At 42.7% G+C, this 16,782-nt stretch overlaps 2 protein-coding genes across 4 annotated transcripts in view; one reads left to right on the top strand and one right to left on the bottom strand.

Annotated features, from left to right (window-relative positions):
- The first annotated feature begins 504 nt into the window (after positions 1-504).
- Positions 505-9,798, top strand: LOC105690458 (brain-specific homeobox protein homolog). Of its 2 annotated transcripts, XR_007280155.1 has the most exons (4): positions 505-2,496; positions 2,629-2,893; positions 3,846-4,292; positions 8,669-9,798. XR_007280155.1 is itself a non-coding variant. In XM_012408238.2 (3 exons), exons 1-3 carry the CDS (start codon positions 2,164-2,166, stop codon positions 4,127-4,129), a joined length of 882 nt encoding a protein of 293 aa, XP_012263661.2. In that variant the 5' UTR covers positions 505-2,163; the 3' UTR covers positions 4,130-9,798. The 2 variants fall into 2 exon arrangements, 1 of the variants encoding a protein (XP_012263661.2); XM_012408238.2 differs by having other exon boundaries at positions 3,846-9,798.
- Positions 9,453-16,782, bottom strand: part of LOC105690472 (rho GTPase-activating protein 32) — a 23,739-nt gene continuing 16,409 nt past the window's right edge. For both annotated transcript variants that reach the window (XM_048660381.1, XM_012408257.3), the window contains exons 6-8: positions 16,060-16,393; positions 15,058-15,976; positions 9,453-14,929 (exon numbers count right to left, since the gene is read on the bottom strand). In XM_048660381.1, the coding sequence (XP_048516338.1) occupies positions 12,149-14,929; positions 15,058-15,976; positions 16,060-16,393 (4,034 nt within the window). In that variant the 3' untranslated portion in view covers positions 9,453-12,148. The remainder of the gene's footprint in view (positions 14,930-15,057; positions 15,977-16,059; positions 16,394-16,782) is intronic.

Here is a 16,782-nt window from a genome sequence, read left to right as displayed (position 1 = left end):
GCTCGCTTGTATACGGTATAATATCGACTGGATATACGTACGTGTATGTATATATATATAATACGTACGTAACACCGCTGCGGTGTACGCGGAGCACTTTCGGGTACACGGGCTTTTTGGTCCACGAGAGGTCCGACGCGTACCTCGATTCGCGGCACGGGATACGTATAACAAGAGTTATACAAGAGTGGGGGGGGGGGGGGGGGGGGGTATATCCGGTGCATTACGGAAATAAGGGACGCCGAAAATATAAAGTACACATGTGTGTATGTAATTCCGATCGATGGGATGCGCGTCTCTTCCTCTATATAGCCGACGTACACCGACCGTGATCACAAGTGAACTATATGTAAACACGACGCTATCCGATTTGGGTTCTCGCCAAATATCCCGATATTTTAATATTTTCGGTAAACAGCGGGTGGATCACAACAGATCGTGACCGGTCGATGCGATCCTCCCCCCCCCCCCCCCCCCCACCTCTGCTGTGGCGCTGCTGTAAATTCGACTAGCGATATTTTGCGAGAACCTAAATCGGATAGCGTCGTGTTTACAAACATGTATAGTTCACTTGTGATCACGGTCGGTGTACCTACGGAATTCGGCGGATTTTAACGGTATATTATAATTTCGGTTCCACTGGACGAACGTTGGATTTTCGAAAGAGTAGTTCTGTCCTTTTTTTTGTTTTTTTTGTTTTTTTTTTTCAAGACTCACCCCGAACGTCCCTGATGATACTTTTACGCCGTGATCGGGTTTCCGGGCGAGAGAAAGAATGAAAAAAAAAAAAAAGAAAAGAAGAAAATATGACGAAAATCGAATACATAAATGTGAATCTTGAACGGTATCGACAGACCCGCGAATATACGGATAATACCGTAGTACAGAAGATAGAAGATAGAAGAGGGAGGAGAAGAAAGAGCGAAGGAATTCTTGCGGTTCGTCGCGTCTGGTCCGCGCATCGCGAATCACCGTCGGTATGCATACAACACAATGATATACGACGGAATATCAGAGGATCGCGGATCCTCGCGTGTAGAGGGTAACCCGCGGTGTAGGTACACGGCCGTTTGACTCGTCGCATTTAGTTGGTTCGCGGAAACCTCTCGGGTATTCATTAAATAGCGTCGAGCCGCTCGGATATCGAAAGAACGGCGACTTATGCGCCGCGATACACCTCACGGGGTAACGCGAAACGTTCGAAGTTTTCGCCACCCCCGCGGATCGACTCGGATTCACGTCTTATTACGCCGTGTCGTATACGTATATATTTCTCGACGTCGGCCCCGCTCCCCGGGTGCGCGCCCCGTGACCATGGAGACGGCGGATCGGGTCTCCGCCCCCGCGACGCCCGATCCAACCCCGGCGACGTCTGGCGTCGCGACGCCCGCCAATGCGACGTCGCCGACCCCGTGAACCCTCCCCGAGACAACCGGAGGGTCGCGAATTGAACAACGAACGCGGGTCGACCGACCGATCGGGGGCGCCGATCGCCCCAGTATTTCACCGTGCGTCGCCGGACCTCGCGATATTGCTCAGGGGTAGCTGCACGTGTCTTCCGCCGAGGCGAGATCGTTTCGATGGTGTGAAAATAGAAAATTTGAGTTCAAAAGTGATCGAAAGCGGCGAACGAATTTTTTTTGGATATGATTTCGCTACACCCGACCGCACAATTTAGGGACTCGGTTGTATATCGAAATAAATAGGATCCGCGCTACGCGACGCGGTGGTGAAATATATCATACATTGCGTTGACCGCGTTGCGGCTACGACGGAGGGATAAAAAAATCTGGAGGATTTTTTTTGTGCGCCGGTGAATATCGTTGATATGGAGAAGTTTGTCATTGAAACGACTTGGCGTTGAAAGCCCTCGATTTTCGCAAACCCCCGCGAGAGTCCCGATCGCGGTGAAATTTCCTCATCCATGTAAAAGTAGAGGATAAAGAACGCTCTCGAAAGCTCCGTTTGCTAAGGGGCGGGTGGGGGTGGGGGGAGAAGAAAAAAAAAAAAAAAAAAACACAAAACAAACAAACAAACAAAAAAAAAAAAAACAAGAAAATATCGTCGAAAAGTGAATCGCGGCAGCGGTGAAACTTGTGTGAAGTTTTCAACGATTGAAAAACGCGCGTATAGACTCGGTGCCGTTCGCGAGCCGTCCGAAGGATGCAGTCGACCTGTCCGCAGCAGCCGCAGCAGGCCCAGAACGGCGGTTCCTCGGCGAGTCGTACCTCCTTTTTGATCGAGGATATCCTCAGCAGGAGCACAGTGCCAGCTCACAACCATCACCAGTTGCACCACCACTTGGCTCACCCCCAACAACATCATTACCAACAATTCGCTAGCCTCTTGCCCGGATACTCGTCCGCCCCGCCGGCGGCCGCATTCTTTCTAGGACCACTATTCGGAAGCGCCGGCGTTGGTGTAGGCGTGGGTGTGGTTCCGGGGGTTAACGATCTAGCTGCTCTGAAACACTGCCGACGGCGTAAGGCCAGAACCGTAAGTGAATGAATACAGGTATATTTAGCTAATTGTAAGTGCAGCGAATCGCGGCGACGACGACGAATGCAATCGAGGCGATCACTCCGATCGGTTTCGCGATCACGATTGAGGTCACGATGACCGTTTCAGGTTTTCAGCGACCAGCAATTGGCGGGACTGGAGGCGAGGTTCGAGGCCCAGAGGTACCTGAGCACCCCCGAACGCGTGGAATTGGCGGCGGCGTTGCACTTGTCGGAAACCCAGGTGAAAACGTGGTTTCAAAATCGTCGTATGAAGCACAAAAAACAGCTGAGAAAAATTAACACAAACTCCGGTAACGGCGGCGGCGGCGGCGGCCACTCTTCGGCGGAACAACAGACCGGGAATCCGTCGCTATCCGCCGCTTCACCCGCCGGTAAGATATTGAAAATTTACCATTTCCGAATACGTACCTATACCCGCGGCTCAACGATTGATTCTTCCGGATAAAAATTGACGGCGGTTCGAGTCGGTGAGGCGAAATGAATCGGCGCGGCTGCGGAGGTATTATAGGCTGCGGAAATATATTTTCGGTATCCGGAAGAACGGGGAAGATCGCGGTGGTACGGCAGAGTGCTTGTAAATGCTTTGTTACAACCGTTAAATAGGCGGCATTCAGAGTATTACGTACGTTACAGGTTGATATCGCAAATGAAACAGTAACAGGTACATAAATGAAGTTGACTAGATCACTCGTCACTTCGGTACGGAGTACATAGCGGTACCTGTACGTACATTTCTATCGACTTTGTTAACTCGCGGTGGGTTACAGAGCAACGTCTTCTCCGCTAACATTTTAGTAATTCGAGTTACTCGCCGGAACCAAGATGGCTCCTATATACGGCAGGCACCGTGGGCTATATAACTAAATTACGAAGATATAGGGAGGCAAGGTTTCTCAGAAGACGAGAAGATGGTGGTCGCTACGACTTGAGAGGGGTTATACACTTCGGTCGTTCTTGTTCAACGTCTTCGCGGTGGACGGGCGGTGGAGGGGGGTGGGGAGGGGGTGAAATTACTCAATTATCAACTAAGTGCCCGGCTGCCGCGATATACCTCCGCTTTCCGCTCATAATTATACGAGCGAGTCATTATTGTCTGACATATACATATTTCCGCATCATCCGTTATTGCAATAATATACCGGTTCACGCAGCGTATACCTACCCCGACGTTTTCGCGTACATCGGTCGCAAATTTTCGCACCACTCATCCATTCGATTGATTCCGCCACCCGTTCGATCGCTCTTCGAAATTATTCGACGAAAGTCGCCAGTCGGGTCACGCAGCTCGGATGATTTTTACCGTGTTTATTTTCCCGCTTCCAGAGCGCCCCGTAGACTTTTCACTGGGCGGAGGAGGACGGGATTCTCGAGCGAGCAGCGACGCCCCGGATTCGGACGAGGACGAGATCGACGTTCTCGGTGACGAGACGCCGTCGCCGACGGCGGGTCGGAACATCGTGAACCTCCAGCAGAGCGTTAATTCGCGTCGTGGTACCGCGACGCCAACGAACTTTCCACCGCCGTCGCATTCGCATTCCGTCAATCTAACCGCCTCGCATCACCAAGTTCTTCACAGTCACCAATTGCAGCACCAACAACATCGCTGAAAATCCGAAACGGTCGCGCCGTCAATTCCTCTGCCTTAAAAATATTATCGCCGAACGATCGCCGCACCGCTACACGTGTGTATGGATATATCGCGTGCAGATGAAAGGGAGAAACGACGCATCGGACCCCCGACTCCGCATCCTGCACGTCCCTCCGGTCAAGGTTGGTCATTTGTTGAATTCTTTGGTCGAACAATCGTCGCGTATTATTCATTAGGTATTGCGAAACGCGTCGAAGATCATTTTCTTCCCTGTATACGTAATCGCAAAATTTTCAAACTTCAATCCCTGCAATGATTATCATTTAACGATACCTGTAATTCCGTAGCTACGTCAGCGAATGTTGCGTATTAACTTGATATTAGCCGGCGTACGGTAAATTGTGCCAAAAATTTTTCGACGGTGTAGCGCGACGTACGTTATAGCGTGAAAATTGATATAGAGAGAAGAAATAATGAGAACAAAAAGTAATTAACCGCGAGTGAAAATATGCCGTACGCGACAAAGCGCGCGGTATTCTATTATACTCACTGGAAACGTGATACAGTCATCCATTTTGTGTAACTTATCATTTAGAGAGTATATTGTAACGTATAAGTGAAAAATTCTTGGATAACGTATATATAAGACACGAATTGTAAAGTGATATAAACACGATACATAATACAATAATGTATATATACCATAAATTACACAGCATTATGTACTTCATTGCCTTTTATTAATCGTTTCTTCATCTATCTGTTTTTTATTTTTATTTATTTTTTCTCACCCGATCGCGATTTCGTGTCAATAACGGTATCGATTTTTGTAAAAACAACTAAAGGAATCGAATAATCGTACAAAACGTTCCAATTAACGATCAAACTTTATACCGACGAACAAAACGATTTTCTCAATCGAAGGGAATTCTTCTACTTTTTTTTTTCTTCTCGTTGTCGATTTTTTTCGCTATTCTCCTCATCTGTGACCTAGCGCTTGATGCAAACGGCCGCGGTTTTACAGACGCGGGTACACGGGACGTTTGATACGATATCGGCGGTCTGTAGAATGGATACGTTGGAACATGGATTGACATTTTATTATATCATGGGTCACAGACGCCAGCTGGTCTCCCCATATATCGTTACCGTCCCACTAATTGAGTGTTTGACATTTTAATATAATCATTGGACGACTCGACTGCGGGACAATAACGAGCCGAGTATAAAATCACTGTCGCGAACTTGAGAGCAAGAATTTTTTCACCCGAAAGCGAATCGAATTCTCTCTATTTTTCTTCTTTTTTTTTTTTTTTGTTTTTTATTCGCGAAAATTGTTCGGCGAGAGGTATATACATGTATATCATATATATGTATATATATATATAGAGAGAGAGATATATATATATATATATATATGATTAAAAGGCGTTGTTTATATTGGAATGAAAGACCCGGTAGAAATGTCACCCGATTTTCCGTATACATATAGCCCGCGCATTTGACGCGCGGAACGAAGCTATATAGCAGCAGCTCGTCCCTGACTCCAGGGCCAGTCGACGCTCGGGGTGGATCCTAATACCCAGATAATGGGGAGTAATTGCAAGGGATCGGAGCGACCGGAGACGCGAGGTGGCCAGGGGCGAAGCGGAGACCCGAACAAAAGGGGGTAACACTGTTAGCTATCTGCAGAGCGCAATCACGCCACGCGCGCGATTCAAATATACTGCGGTGCAGTTCGGTATATATATTTGTACGAACGCACCACCACCTCCGTTCTCGCCGTTGTTTATTTCGCTTGTATATACGTTATAATATCCGACAGCGAGCGTTTTGCGGGCGGAGTGTATTGAAAAAAAAAAAAGACAAAAAAAAAAAAAACGTCAAAAGAATTGTGAAAAGGCCGGAATTGCGGGGCGACAAATTTTCAAAACGTTTTTCCTTCTTCTTTTTTTTTCTTTCTTTCTATAATCAATCGACGATTGAGAGAAACTTTTGTCGAGCTGCACCGAGGGAAATATTATATACGGGTGCGGAATATTGAGTGAAATCTGACCGAGCGTCTATGTATCGAAAATTATTGGAAAATATATTTTCTTTTCTTTTTTTTTAGATATATATACACGAATCCGTATTTCAGGCAATTTCGGAGGTTATACGTCTGGTCTGTGGTCGATAAATAGCTGTAATGAGATCAATTATCCTGGTTCGTTAAACTCCTGACGAGCACGTTTATAATATCATCAAACTGGAACATCAGTGTATACACGGATACTAAACGCGTAAAACATTATAATAGGATGTAACTAATAACATCAATAATCCACTGGATAATAGACTCATCAGCTGCAGCTTTCATATAGACAAAATAGTTTACACTTTCTAATTGTGTTTCCACGCCACGGCGTACCGATGCACGTGTTTGATTTTTGTTTTGAAAGAAAAAAAAAAGAGAAAAAAGAAAAAAAAAAAATTTTCACCTCACGTACGTACGTCCGTCACTTTGATACCGAAATATTTTATATTTTCGAAAAGGAAAAACACACTCACTCGGACACATCTCACAGTATTTAGAAAAAAAAAGTATAAACGAATTTTTTTCACACCGTTACGGAAGCCCACGTATAGGTACGTACCCATGTAGTGTAGGAAAAGTGAAATGGTACGGGGTTTTTGTCCCCTGTGATGCCTGTGAGCTTATTATTAATATTATTATACGCAGATGTATCCGCCCACGTTTATAGGAAGCGAGCGGAATCCCAACCCAACCGCCTCATCCTTATGATCTTCGCTCGATACCTATATATTGTATTCCAGAGTGAGCACCCATACTGTAGAGAATTTAAAACGTACGTATACGCATGAATTTAGTTATGGGCGTTCGCATGTATGCGTGTGTCATACACGGATAAATTATGCTAGTCCCGCGTATCATTTCGACGACCCCCGTTGACTGAAACGAAGTATAATGAAAGTAATGGAACACGCCCACTACATTTAGGCACTTCAACCCCATAGAGAAGCTGCCATTGTGAGTACCTGCTCTACTATTGTCTTTTATTTCATTATTTTTACTGCATTTTCATCCTGGGGTGAGAATTTTCATTTTATTATTATTTACATATACCCGTGTACTATATAAATGCCGACAATAGCGCCTTTACAGATTTAATAAACAACAATAATGCCCCATAATTTCATCAACTGAGACCATCTCGTCAAATACTTCAAAGAATTCTTGAATGCGTACATTATATGTATATAGGTGCGCGTCCACTCGGCAATAATCGTAGTTAATAAATATTGAACGTGAACAGAATCGACGCTCTTTTTTTTTCTTCTTCTTCTTCTTCTTCTTCTTCTTCCAATTGTGAGATCCCCCGAAATTCGTCTAGACGATCGTTCTGGAATGAAAAAAATTGTTGAAAAAATTAAAGAAATTACGACCGTGAGACAAATAAGCGCGGATAGCGTAGGAAATTTACTCGCCGGTTAATTTTCGTTCAGCTCGGACAATGGGACCCCGGAAAACGGGGCCAAATATTCGAAAATAAAAATGGCGTGTCCGCGTTTCTTTTTTCGTTCCTCCCGTTTTTCTCTGACAAATTTATTTGCGGCGAACGTAAAACGTGCGAGTCGGCCCAGCCCACGTATTATACGTACGAACCATTACTACGTGGGAAACAAAATTTTAAGCTAAAGAGGCTCAACTTTAGGACTATAGAATACGGCTGTTAGCCTAACAAGCTGTCAAGATGTCGGCGCGTGTCACTTGACGTCTAAACCTGCAGTAGCAGTAGCAACCCCCTGCAGATATAGACGGAGAATCTCGACCCCAAACGTCCGAGACGGAACCAACAACCGAGTAAAACACTTTAGTGTAGAATAAATTGTGCTCTCGGAACTCGATTTCCGACGCGGAATATACCTATAGAGTTCGCACCCCATCGGTGCGGCATCGGTAATTTTCTAGAACCCGGAGAACCTCGGCCGTTTCGACTACACAACTCACGTGCCGCTTAACTTGATCACCGGGCAATCTGTACTCATTTGAACCTCCGGTTACTCCACCATCGCTTCTGCTAACAAATAATATTGTCCGTGGCGTGTGGGGTTTCTGATTCAATTTTCACTACGCGCGTCTCAACCGTCTAGCAAGTACGACGAGAACGACGTCGACGCGACGCGACGCGACGCGACGATCTACGGGTGGGAAAACCGTGACCCGTCGTTATTATATTCCGTCATATTTTCTCCCGTATAGATTCGAGTTTCCCTCACACTGTAACACGTCATATTTGCAGTGGCTAAAACTATTCCCCCCAGCGTTTATAATTAGCGATTGTTATCTTCGCTGTTATTACTATACGTTCGAGGGAAGCACGGGTATTATTTTTTTTTTTTTCGTTTTCTTTTTTACTCTCTTTCTTCTTATCTGAAAATCGACGATCGGGTTACCCGATTTCTCTACGCCGAGGATGATCCGTGTAAGAAATTCACCAAGCTTCGGTCACGTTTAGAGTGATTTATTAACTTTTTTTTCCTATTTATTTTTCAGGTGTACCAATTAGCCATGTTATTCAGTTACGAGTTACAGGTATATCGCACGTCCACGATAGAGAAGAGTCGAATAAAAAAAAAAATAAATAAACAAAACAATTCAGTGTTTGTTTAGCGGGAAGATTCGTATCTCCACGACGTGTTTAAAAATAATTACCCAGTGAGATGCCACGATAGTCACGAAGGCGTCCTCACTCAGCAGTCACCTTTAAGCTTCCTGTTCAAAAGTGGACGTCGAGTACCACCTCGAGTGCCCCCTTCAGAAGACCTATGCCCCGACATAAAGGCTTTGGATTTTCCAGAGGTTCTTAGGGGTCCTCTCTCACCTTCAACCACTCTCTATCATCGTTGTTAAAGAAGTAAAGACTAAAGGCTTTCAATAGTTTTTTAAGTATAAATTTCTAAAGACACCGTCAAATACTTGGAACAAATGAAAAAAGAAAAAAAAAATCTCTAGACGATCCATCTATTCATCTCTCCGATGTGATATCGGGTTAGCCGAGATTCTCGATTCTTTTTATAGTCAAATGGTCACTTAAACGTGTATCAAGTTATTTGTCAGAAAAGAACGGAAATTTCAACCTTCGATCTCATTTATACTTTACCGTTCGGTGTTGTCAAGTTTTTTCGTCCCTCTTCTTCTTTTTTTTTCTATTATCGTTGATATCACTTATGGATCTTGAGAAAATTTTCAATAAATTGAGGTGATAAAAAAAATAATAAAAACAACAAGAATAATAATAATAATAATAATAATAATAATAATAATAACGATAACAATAATAGGATGTAATATTTATCTTCATATTTATAATATTTATAATAGTTTACATATAATTTTTTTAATATAATATAATAATAATGATAATAATAATGCGATGAGCGAAACAGATGTTCATTAATAACAAAACATTTATAAGCTAGTTAATGAAGCAATGAAAAATTTATCGAGGCCGTTAAACATTTTTCGGGTGTTTAATAATAACCCCTCTTCAAAACACAAGATTACTATTAGAGTATTAGACAATACAAGTTTAAGATATTAGTCTTCAACTTATTTCATCTATTCTGTTATTTTAATTTATAACTTTGTGTATATAAGTATAGAGAAGTTTCCACTTATTGTTTGAATTTTTTTTTTTTTTTTAAACTCTTTTCTCTATTTTTCAAATACTTTAATATATCTATCGACTATCGTAGAACCGGGTAATAATATTTTTCTGTATATATGTATAATAATCCTATATAGTCAATAACTGTAATCGTGAATTTTCAAATTGTTAAAAATAAATATTCATGGTATATTATTGCGCTGGAGTTATAAGTCATGCATTGTCACGTATCTCGATACGCGGATAAATTGTTTAAACTTTATTTAGTTATTTATTTATTTTTTTTTTGATTTCTTAAAATATTTGGCCGACAATCAGTTGATTAGATAGGTCTGATGCATGTAACTAACGAATATCTATTTTCTATCAATAAGACGGAACTTGGAACGTTGTTTCATTGGCGAAATAATTGCGATAACGACAATCCAGCGAACTTCCGATTATACATAGAGCACATTCTCAGAGCAAATTATATGATCTTCTCTCGAAACTTCGATGACAAAACAATGGAGGTAACAGTTAATCGGAAAATAGTAGTTTGTACATCGCGTTGAAACCAGGCCGAAATTCCAACAATTAAAGCTGTTCTAGACAGATGGATGGCCCGTCTTCCGAAACTATCTGCTATTTTCGATATATTCATATAATATAATATATTGTATAATTACGAGACTTAATGGCTTAACATTTATGGTCCGGTTTTTGTTACTTACTGATTCTTCTTCCATTGGAACATTTCACTTTTCTAATTGTAAGTATACGTACGCATGTCGTTATCAGATAAAATTATTACATTATATTGTCGTTACATTTTTCAAGTAATTGTCAAACGGTATTAGTAGATTTTATTGTAAGACTAAATAAACACGATAATCGTTGCTAAGAATTTTCGAATGGTGATTTTTTTTTTGCTTTTTTTCCCTTCTTAAATTAATGTTGTTTCAAATATATGTGACTAACACAGTTAGGCTAACGTGAAAAAAAAAAACGTGTTGCCGAACTTGTAATAGTAATCTTGATTTTGGATAAATTTTTTCACCAGCAATCGATTCAATGATCATATCAACTTAATATATTACCTAATCTACCTACTTAAAAGCTAGCATGTACAAAACACATTTATATTATCATGTTATGGACCTGTCCACATTGAAAAAAAAAAAAATATTTAATAATAGTGATTCAACATTTTAGCGTTACGTTATATAAAATACTCAGTTCGTTACAAGTAAACTATAGAAAAATAATAATAATATTTAAAAAAAAAGAAGAAAAAAGAAAAAAAGGAATCGTGGCTCATTAGTTCAATTGCTGATGAAATTTGTAATCTTGGTATTTTCGAGACGCACCAGAGCTATAGATTCTATTCACAGTATAAAATGTAATAAGATGAATAAAATGCCAAGAAATAAAAATTTCACGTAGCAAAAAATTTACAAAATAAGATTTTACAAACTTTTTTAATCAGATCTGGACAAATTTGCCAGATTTCTTCTTTTTTTTGCCTAAAAATTACTAGATATGTAAGCAAACACAACCTTTTGGGCTTCGAACATCAAAATCATCGATAATCAATCTAATTGGTAACACAACGTAACAAAATATTATTTTTTTATTTTTACGTGGTAAAATCCCCCTTGATAGACACTGCGAACTTTTCAGTCATTTGAATGTAGCAGACAGACCGTTATCTACCCTCGTGCTGAGTCGAAACTCTGGAGGATTATAAGCCAGGTAAAATGAATTACAGAATTTAAAAAAAAAAAAAAAAAAAAAAAAATCCAACACGGGTGAAAATTTTATTTAGTTCAACCAAAATATACGAGGAATGAATTGCTTGCAGAACCGTTAACTTTACCAGTTCCTTTGGCCCTCGAGTAATATTGAAATGTTTCAAAGCCGTTTTACCTTTGGACCAGACGACGGCAGAATTGAAAGAGCGAGAAGTAGCAGTATTGAAAATAAGTAATTTGGCAATACTTCAGATTATCCATATAAGATTCATGTTATTTGCTCTGGTACATCTCAGACGCTTCAGCCCCTCGACTGAGCAGATCCGGAAACGACGTAAATTACGCTCCTTCTATCCGCGACACATCATGGATTATTTTTTTGCGAATGCTCAGCGACCGATATCGGAGAAAGTTTTTTTCCCCCTACAAGTATCATCAGCTGCATCAGCGATTGGCAAAGTTGAAATAACAGCCAAGCAATATTGTACGAATATTTTCAGAATAAAATCTGTTGAAGTATTGAGATTCGACGACGAAATAATAATACACCTACTTTCACATACTATTCGTAAAATATAACAGGCATCTGCTTTCACAAAGACAAAAAGCATAGAGCTTATAAATATCACTTGGTCAATGAAGGGATGGCCTGGAAGCTCTCTGTTTCAATCTGGCCAACAGAGCTTGTTCCCCCTCGTCTTCTGCTCTCAATCGCGCCCCTCGAAAGCTTTCCGATCTGTACTTATCTCTGAGAAATGTTCGTCTCTCTTCTTTGTACCTTTCTATTCGTTCTCTGCATCTCGGATCTCCCAAATCTATGCCCCCTAAATTTTTTTGCGACGTACGGTCCGAGCTATTAGAAGAAATCATGGAAGATTGCGCACCGACGTTTGGCGTAGAACTGTGCTGAGAATCTTCGGAGGATTGTCTCGGCGGCAAAGACGAACCTCCTGTCATTCTGTTGAACTTAGCTTCGTCCAAAGACCGGCTCAGAGCGGCGCGGGTGGCTCTGGCTTGCCTGGCTCGCAAACACGGTGGTAAATGTTGAGATCCGTTGCTTGGCGGTTCCTCGGATTTTCCGCGAGCAGAATCCAGCTCCTGCCTCATTTTACGTTCTCTGACAATTTCTCGCCCTATCTCAGCGTCGAAACTTCTGCGCTCCCTCGTTACTTCGGAGTCGTACCTCCTCCTGGGTGCTATCGGCATATCGTGCATTCCTCCAGATAATCTCTGTAATGCCAACTCTTCCAGAATCGAAGCTGTGTCGCGAAGCACCACGGAATCATCGACCGGTGACGACGCGTTGGAGAACGTGCAAGATGAGTCCAAAGATGGTGCTTCCGATGCCCCCTCTGGAGCATGAGCTATTTCGCACGGTTCCGCAGCATTTTCCGACGGTATTACTACTTCGAAATTGTCCTGCAAATGATGCGACTTCTTGTTGACATTGACATGGGGATGTCTGTTCGGGTGCGTTAGATCCGAAAAGTCATCGTCTGCCTGTCTGTGTTCAGAATGGTACGTCGACTGCGCGCCGTGATTTTGTTGCGCTTTAGGGGTTTGCCTATAACTCGGTCGAACGTCGGACGTTGGACTGTGGAATTTTCGGTGCTCCGGACTTTTGTTATTATACGAAGCATTCTCACGATCTGGAGATGACTGGGATTGTTGCTGTGGCTGTTCGCAATCTTGTGATGTAATAAATTGGAAATCGTTTTGCTGATCGAAATTCTTATTTTCATTGGGCGTCGTGTTGCTCTTGTTCTCACAATGATCGTCGAAAGATAGGTCTCGCGAACATGCTTCGGAATCGTCAAAATGAGTTTCCTGCGGCTTCGTAGCTTGCGGGTTCCGTTTGTTCCCATAATTCAAATCCAAGTTCAGTTGATGTCTCGAGGTAATCTGTCCATTTTCTGTGTCCCCGGAAGCTTTGTCTTTTTGAGAAGGTAGAGTTTGTTCGTGCATTACGTACTGCACGTTATTCCCCAATCCGTTATTGGCATCCATAGAGTGAAAACTTCCCTGACTACGATCGTTGGGAATGAAAGTTGTCTTTTCTTCAAGGCGCTCGTCATGCTCCATCATTTCTTTGCTCTCCCTAGTCTCGTTTGCATGCAACGCCGAGTTTTTAGAATCTTGAATTTGTACAACGGGACTTTCTGTGAAATCACTAACACCCATACAAGATGTGTCAACGTCCGTACCAATTGTGGAGGCCATTGTTAGGTCAAGCGACGTACGAGAATTATTTTCTGACAAAGATTGCACCTGTGGTGCGTCTGTGGCTAATGCAGGATCGACAGTCTCGGGCAAATGATCGGTCAAATCGCCAGAAACGCTAGTAGGCGAAACTCCAGATTCCGAGGTCCTTTCAACCATCACCCACTCGCCAGAGTCGTTGGGGTTTGACGTCATGTGGGGTTGGTTTTCTGTATTTGTGAGCATTCGGTCGGAACTATCGCAAATGACAAATCCGGAATCTGGTAAATCTTCTAGAGTCTGTTCACAAGACATTGGCGAATCCAGATCTGTATTAGTTAGTGGTAACTTACTAGGTTCGCTGCCCAGTGTTTTAAGTGTACCAGCTATCAATTCTTCAGTCTGCGAACTCAGAGATGTGCTTTGCGAAAGATTTTGACTCTGCAGAATGGAGTCGCTACGCTCCTCCGACTCGGTATTGTCCTGCAATTCAGATGATATCAGACAGTCGGGAGATTCGAGATTGTTATCTTCGCGTGTAGCGTTACCCAGGCGCGCTGCTAGTGATTCGGATTGTTGAGGAATTTCGTCATGACTCGTTTTAATTGGACTTAGTGGCAATATTCGTTCGCAGCTCGAGCTGGATTCAAGGATTTCATTAGACGGCAACGTGATTCCATCGTAACTCGTGCAACTAGTAGCAGGCGTCAGTTTGTCACACGGTGTCATTTCCTGATCAGGTGAATCCAATACTCTGTGACAAGATTCATCTGAAATTTCTTGTCCTTCCGAAGAAGCTGTTATTCGACTGTCGTAAGATTCTGTAAGCCTGTCGTAAGTGGGAGTAATTCGTTCGCAAGGCGTCATGTCTTGGTCCGAAAGAGGTGTCGCGATTCTTTCAGCCAATTTGACGTCGTTTTCGGTATTGAAATTTGCAGATAGTCTGTGACTAGAATTAGAGATTCTGTCTGAGGACGCGGTAACTCTCTTCAATCTCTCCTGATTGGTTTGCTCATCTCCAAGATCTAAGGGTAATGTAAAGCTTCGGAAACTTATTCTAGGACTATTAGCTGGATTCGGTGATATAGATGGCGGAGTTCTCGGTAAAGTTGCCGGTGTCAGAGGTGTCGAGGCTTCGGAAAGTAGCGGTAAGTACCCTGGCGTGGGTAGAGGGGAAGGAGTTTCTGTACCATGCACGTCTGCGGAAACCATGACCTGCAACCAAAAGCGAACAACATTGCTATAACAGGTTTATAACAGCCTTGTGTTGTCCAATGATTCATGTGGAAAACGATCGATTCTGTGAAATATACTATCTAATTCGTGGATTTACTAGAGCTTACTTGATCTGGGCTTTGACTATCGATGAATCTCAATTCGACGTCGCAGTGCAATCTCTCTTCCAGTCTGGATCTCTTTCTCTTGGACCCCCCTGTGATAACAGCACACTGTGGCCCCTCGGCTCGTTGCCTTCTCGGAGAAGCTTCGACTGAAGCTATACCTCCACCTTCATCTTCCGAGAACATCCTCATTTCCCGTTCTTCCAGATCAAAATTCAGCTGTATTTCGGACAAGTCTAACGGAGAATTAGCACTTGGCGCATCAGCCAGATGATCAAAGTACGAATCATGAGATACGGAGCGACTGTGACCGCAAGGCCTGATAGGTGGTGGCCCCAGAAGAGGTCCGAGGCTATCCTCGCCATCCAAACTATCAGCACTTTTAACAGGTCGTAACCTTCTCAACGAGTTCAATGAACTTGGTACTTCGACCTGTGGGGGGGTTCTTGCTTGCCTAGTTTTTCCTCGTGCTCCGAGTCCACCTCTACTGAACAACGCTCTCCAATTCAGAGAGGGCGACCGCTTTGATCCATGTCGCTTCCTCGGTAGCTCGATGACGGTGTGATAGTGAAGAGGTAGGCCAGCTGGGCCAGCTCCGACTTCGATATAATCGGATTCTCCTCGGAGAACTCTACTCCTAGCTTCTTCAAGACTCAGAAGTCTAGCAGGTGTCGTGATGGCCAAAGACTTGGGCCTTCCCACCGGACCGTCGCCAAAAATAAGTTCAGCGTAACAAACTAGGAATTCAGTCACAACTGCTTGCACCCCAACCCCTTGGAGAGCCGCCACCCCACCGACTTCTAGTTCCTTGCAACGGAGTAGATTAGGAGCCCATACAATAGCCACGTTACGAGAAGTCATACCAGTCTCCTTTCCACAGGCTGCTACTCTTGCCAGATGTCGCATTAGAAACTCAAGTGTTCTATGGTAAGGAAAGCAGCAATTTATCAAACTTCTATGGGTGTCTAACGCCTTAGGCTATAGATGATTTGAATAAATATTTACCGGTAATGTGGTGGGGGAAGTTTTCTCACAGCTTCTCTCATGTATCTTAATCTCTCAGCATCTGTTTCGGCCTGTACTGCTCCGACGAAAGCGGAATACAACTGATACGTGCATAACGGATTTGGCAATTCTCTGAAGTACATTTTCAGTAGCGAAGCAACCGAATGGATGTCTTGTAAGATGCTTTCATCGGAATGCAGAGCAGGTACCCTGTCTTCGTCAAAGGCATGCCTCAATCGTTGTATGTTTGACGTAACTCCACTGAGACGGTAAATGCCATCGACCAGGCCATTGGTTTCGATGAATTTGGCACAGCAGGTAAGCACCGTTGGTACTATATTGTCATGAAAATAATATGGTTTGTATGAAAAAATACTGCACTAAAGAAAAATTCTTATACAATTATTTCGTGGATTGATTGAAAATAGGAAAATTGTGTTTCGATAATTTGACACTGAATAATAGAAATTAAGAATAGAATAGAGTGACATCTTACAAATAGGTATTCTCACAAACGGGAGTAGAGTTACAAAATGAAGACTTTAAATAACAATAATGGACGGTTTTTTTCTAGGTGAACGAAAATAAAACAATCAATTGCTTTCAGACGTACAGCAAATCCCATCTACCGATCCCAACGTCATGCTTCACATAATGAATAGTTTCTTTAGAGCTGGCATTTTGAAGAAATCTTCAGATTTTTGTACTTCTATAATTATAGGT

The sequence above is a fragment of the Athalia rosae genome, chromosome 1 (assembly GCF_917208135.1).
Source record: "Athalia rosae chromosome 1, iyAthRosa1.1, whole genome shotgun sequence".
In the NCBI taxonomy this organism is placed as follows: domain Eukaryota; kingdom Metazoa; phylum Arthropoda; class Insecta; order Hymenoptera; family Athaliidae; genus Athalia; species Athalia rosae.
The sequence above is the reverse complement of the archived record's forward strand: the minus strand, read 5'-3'. Positions and strand labels throughout refer to the sequence as shown.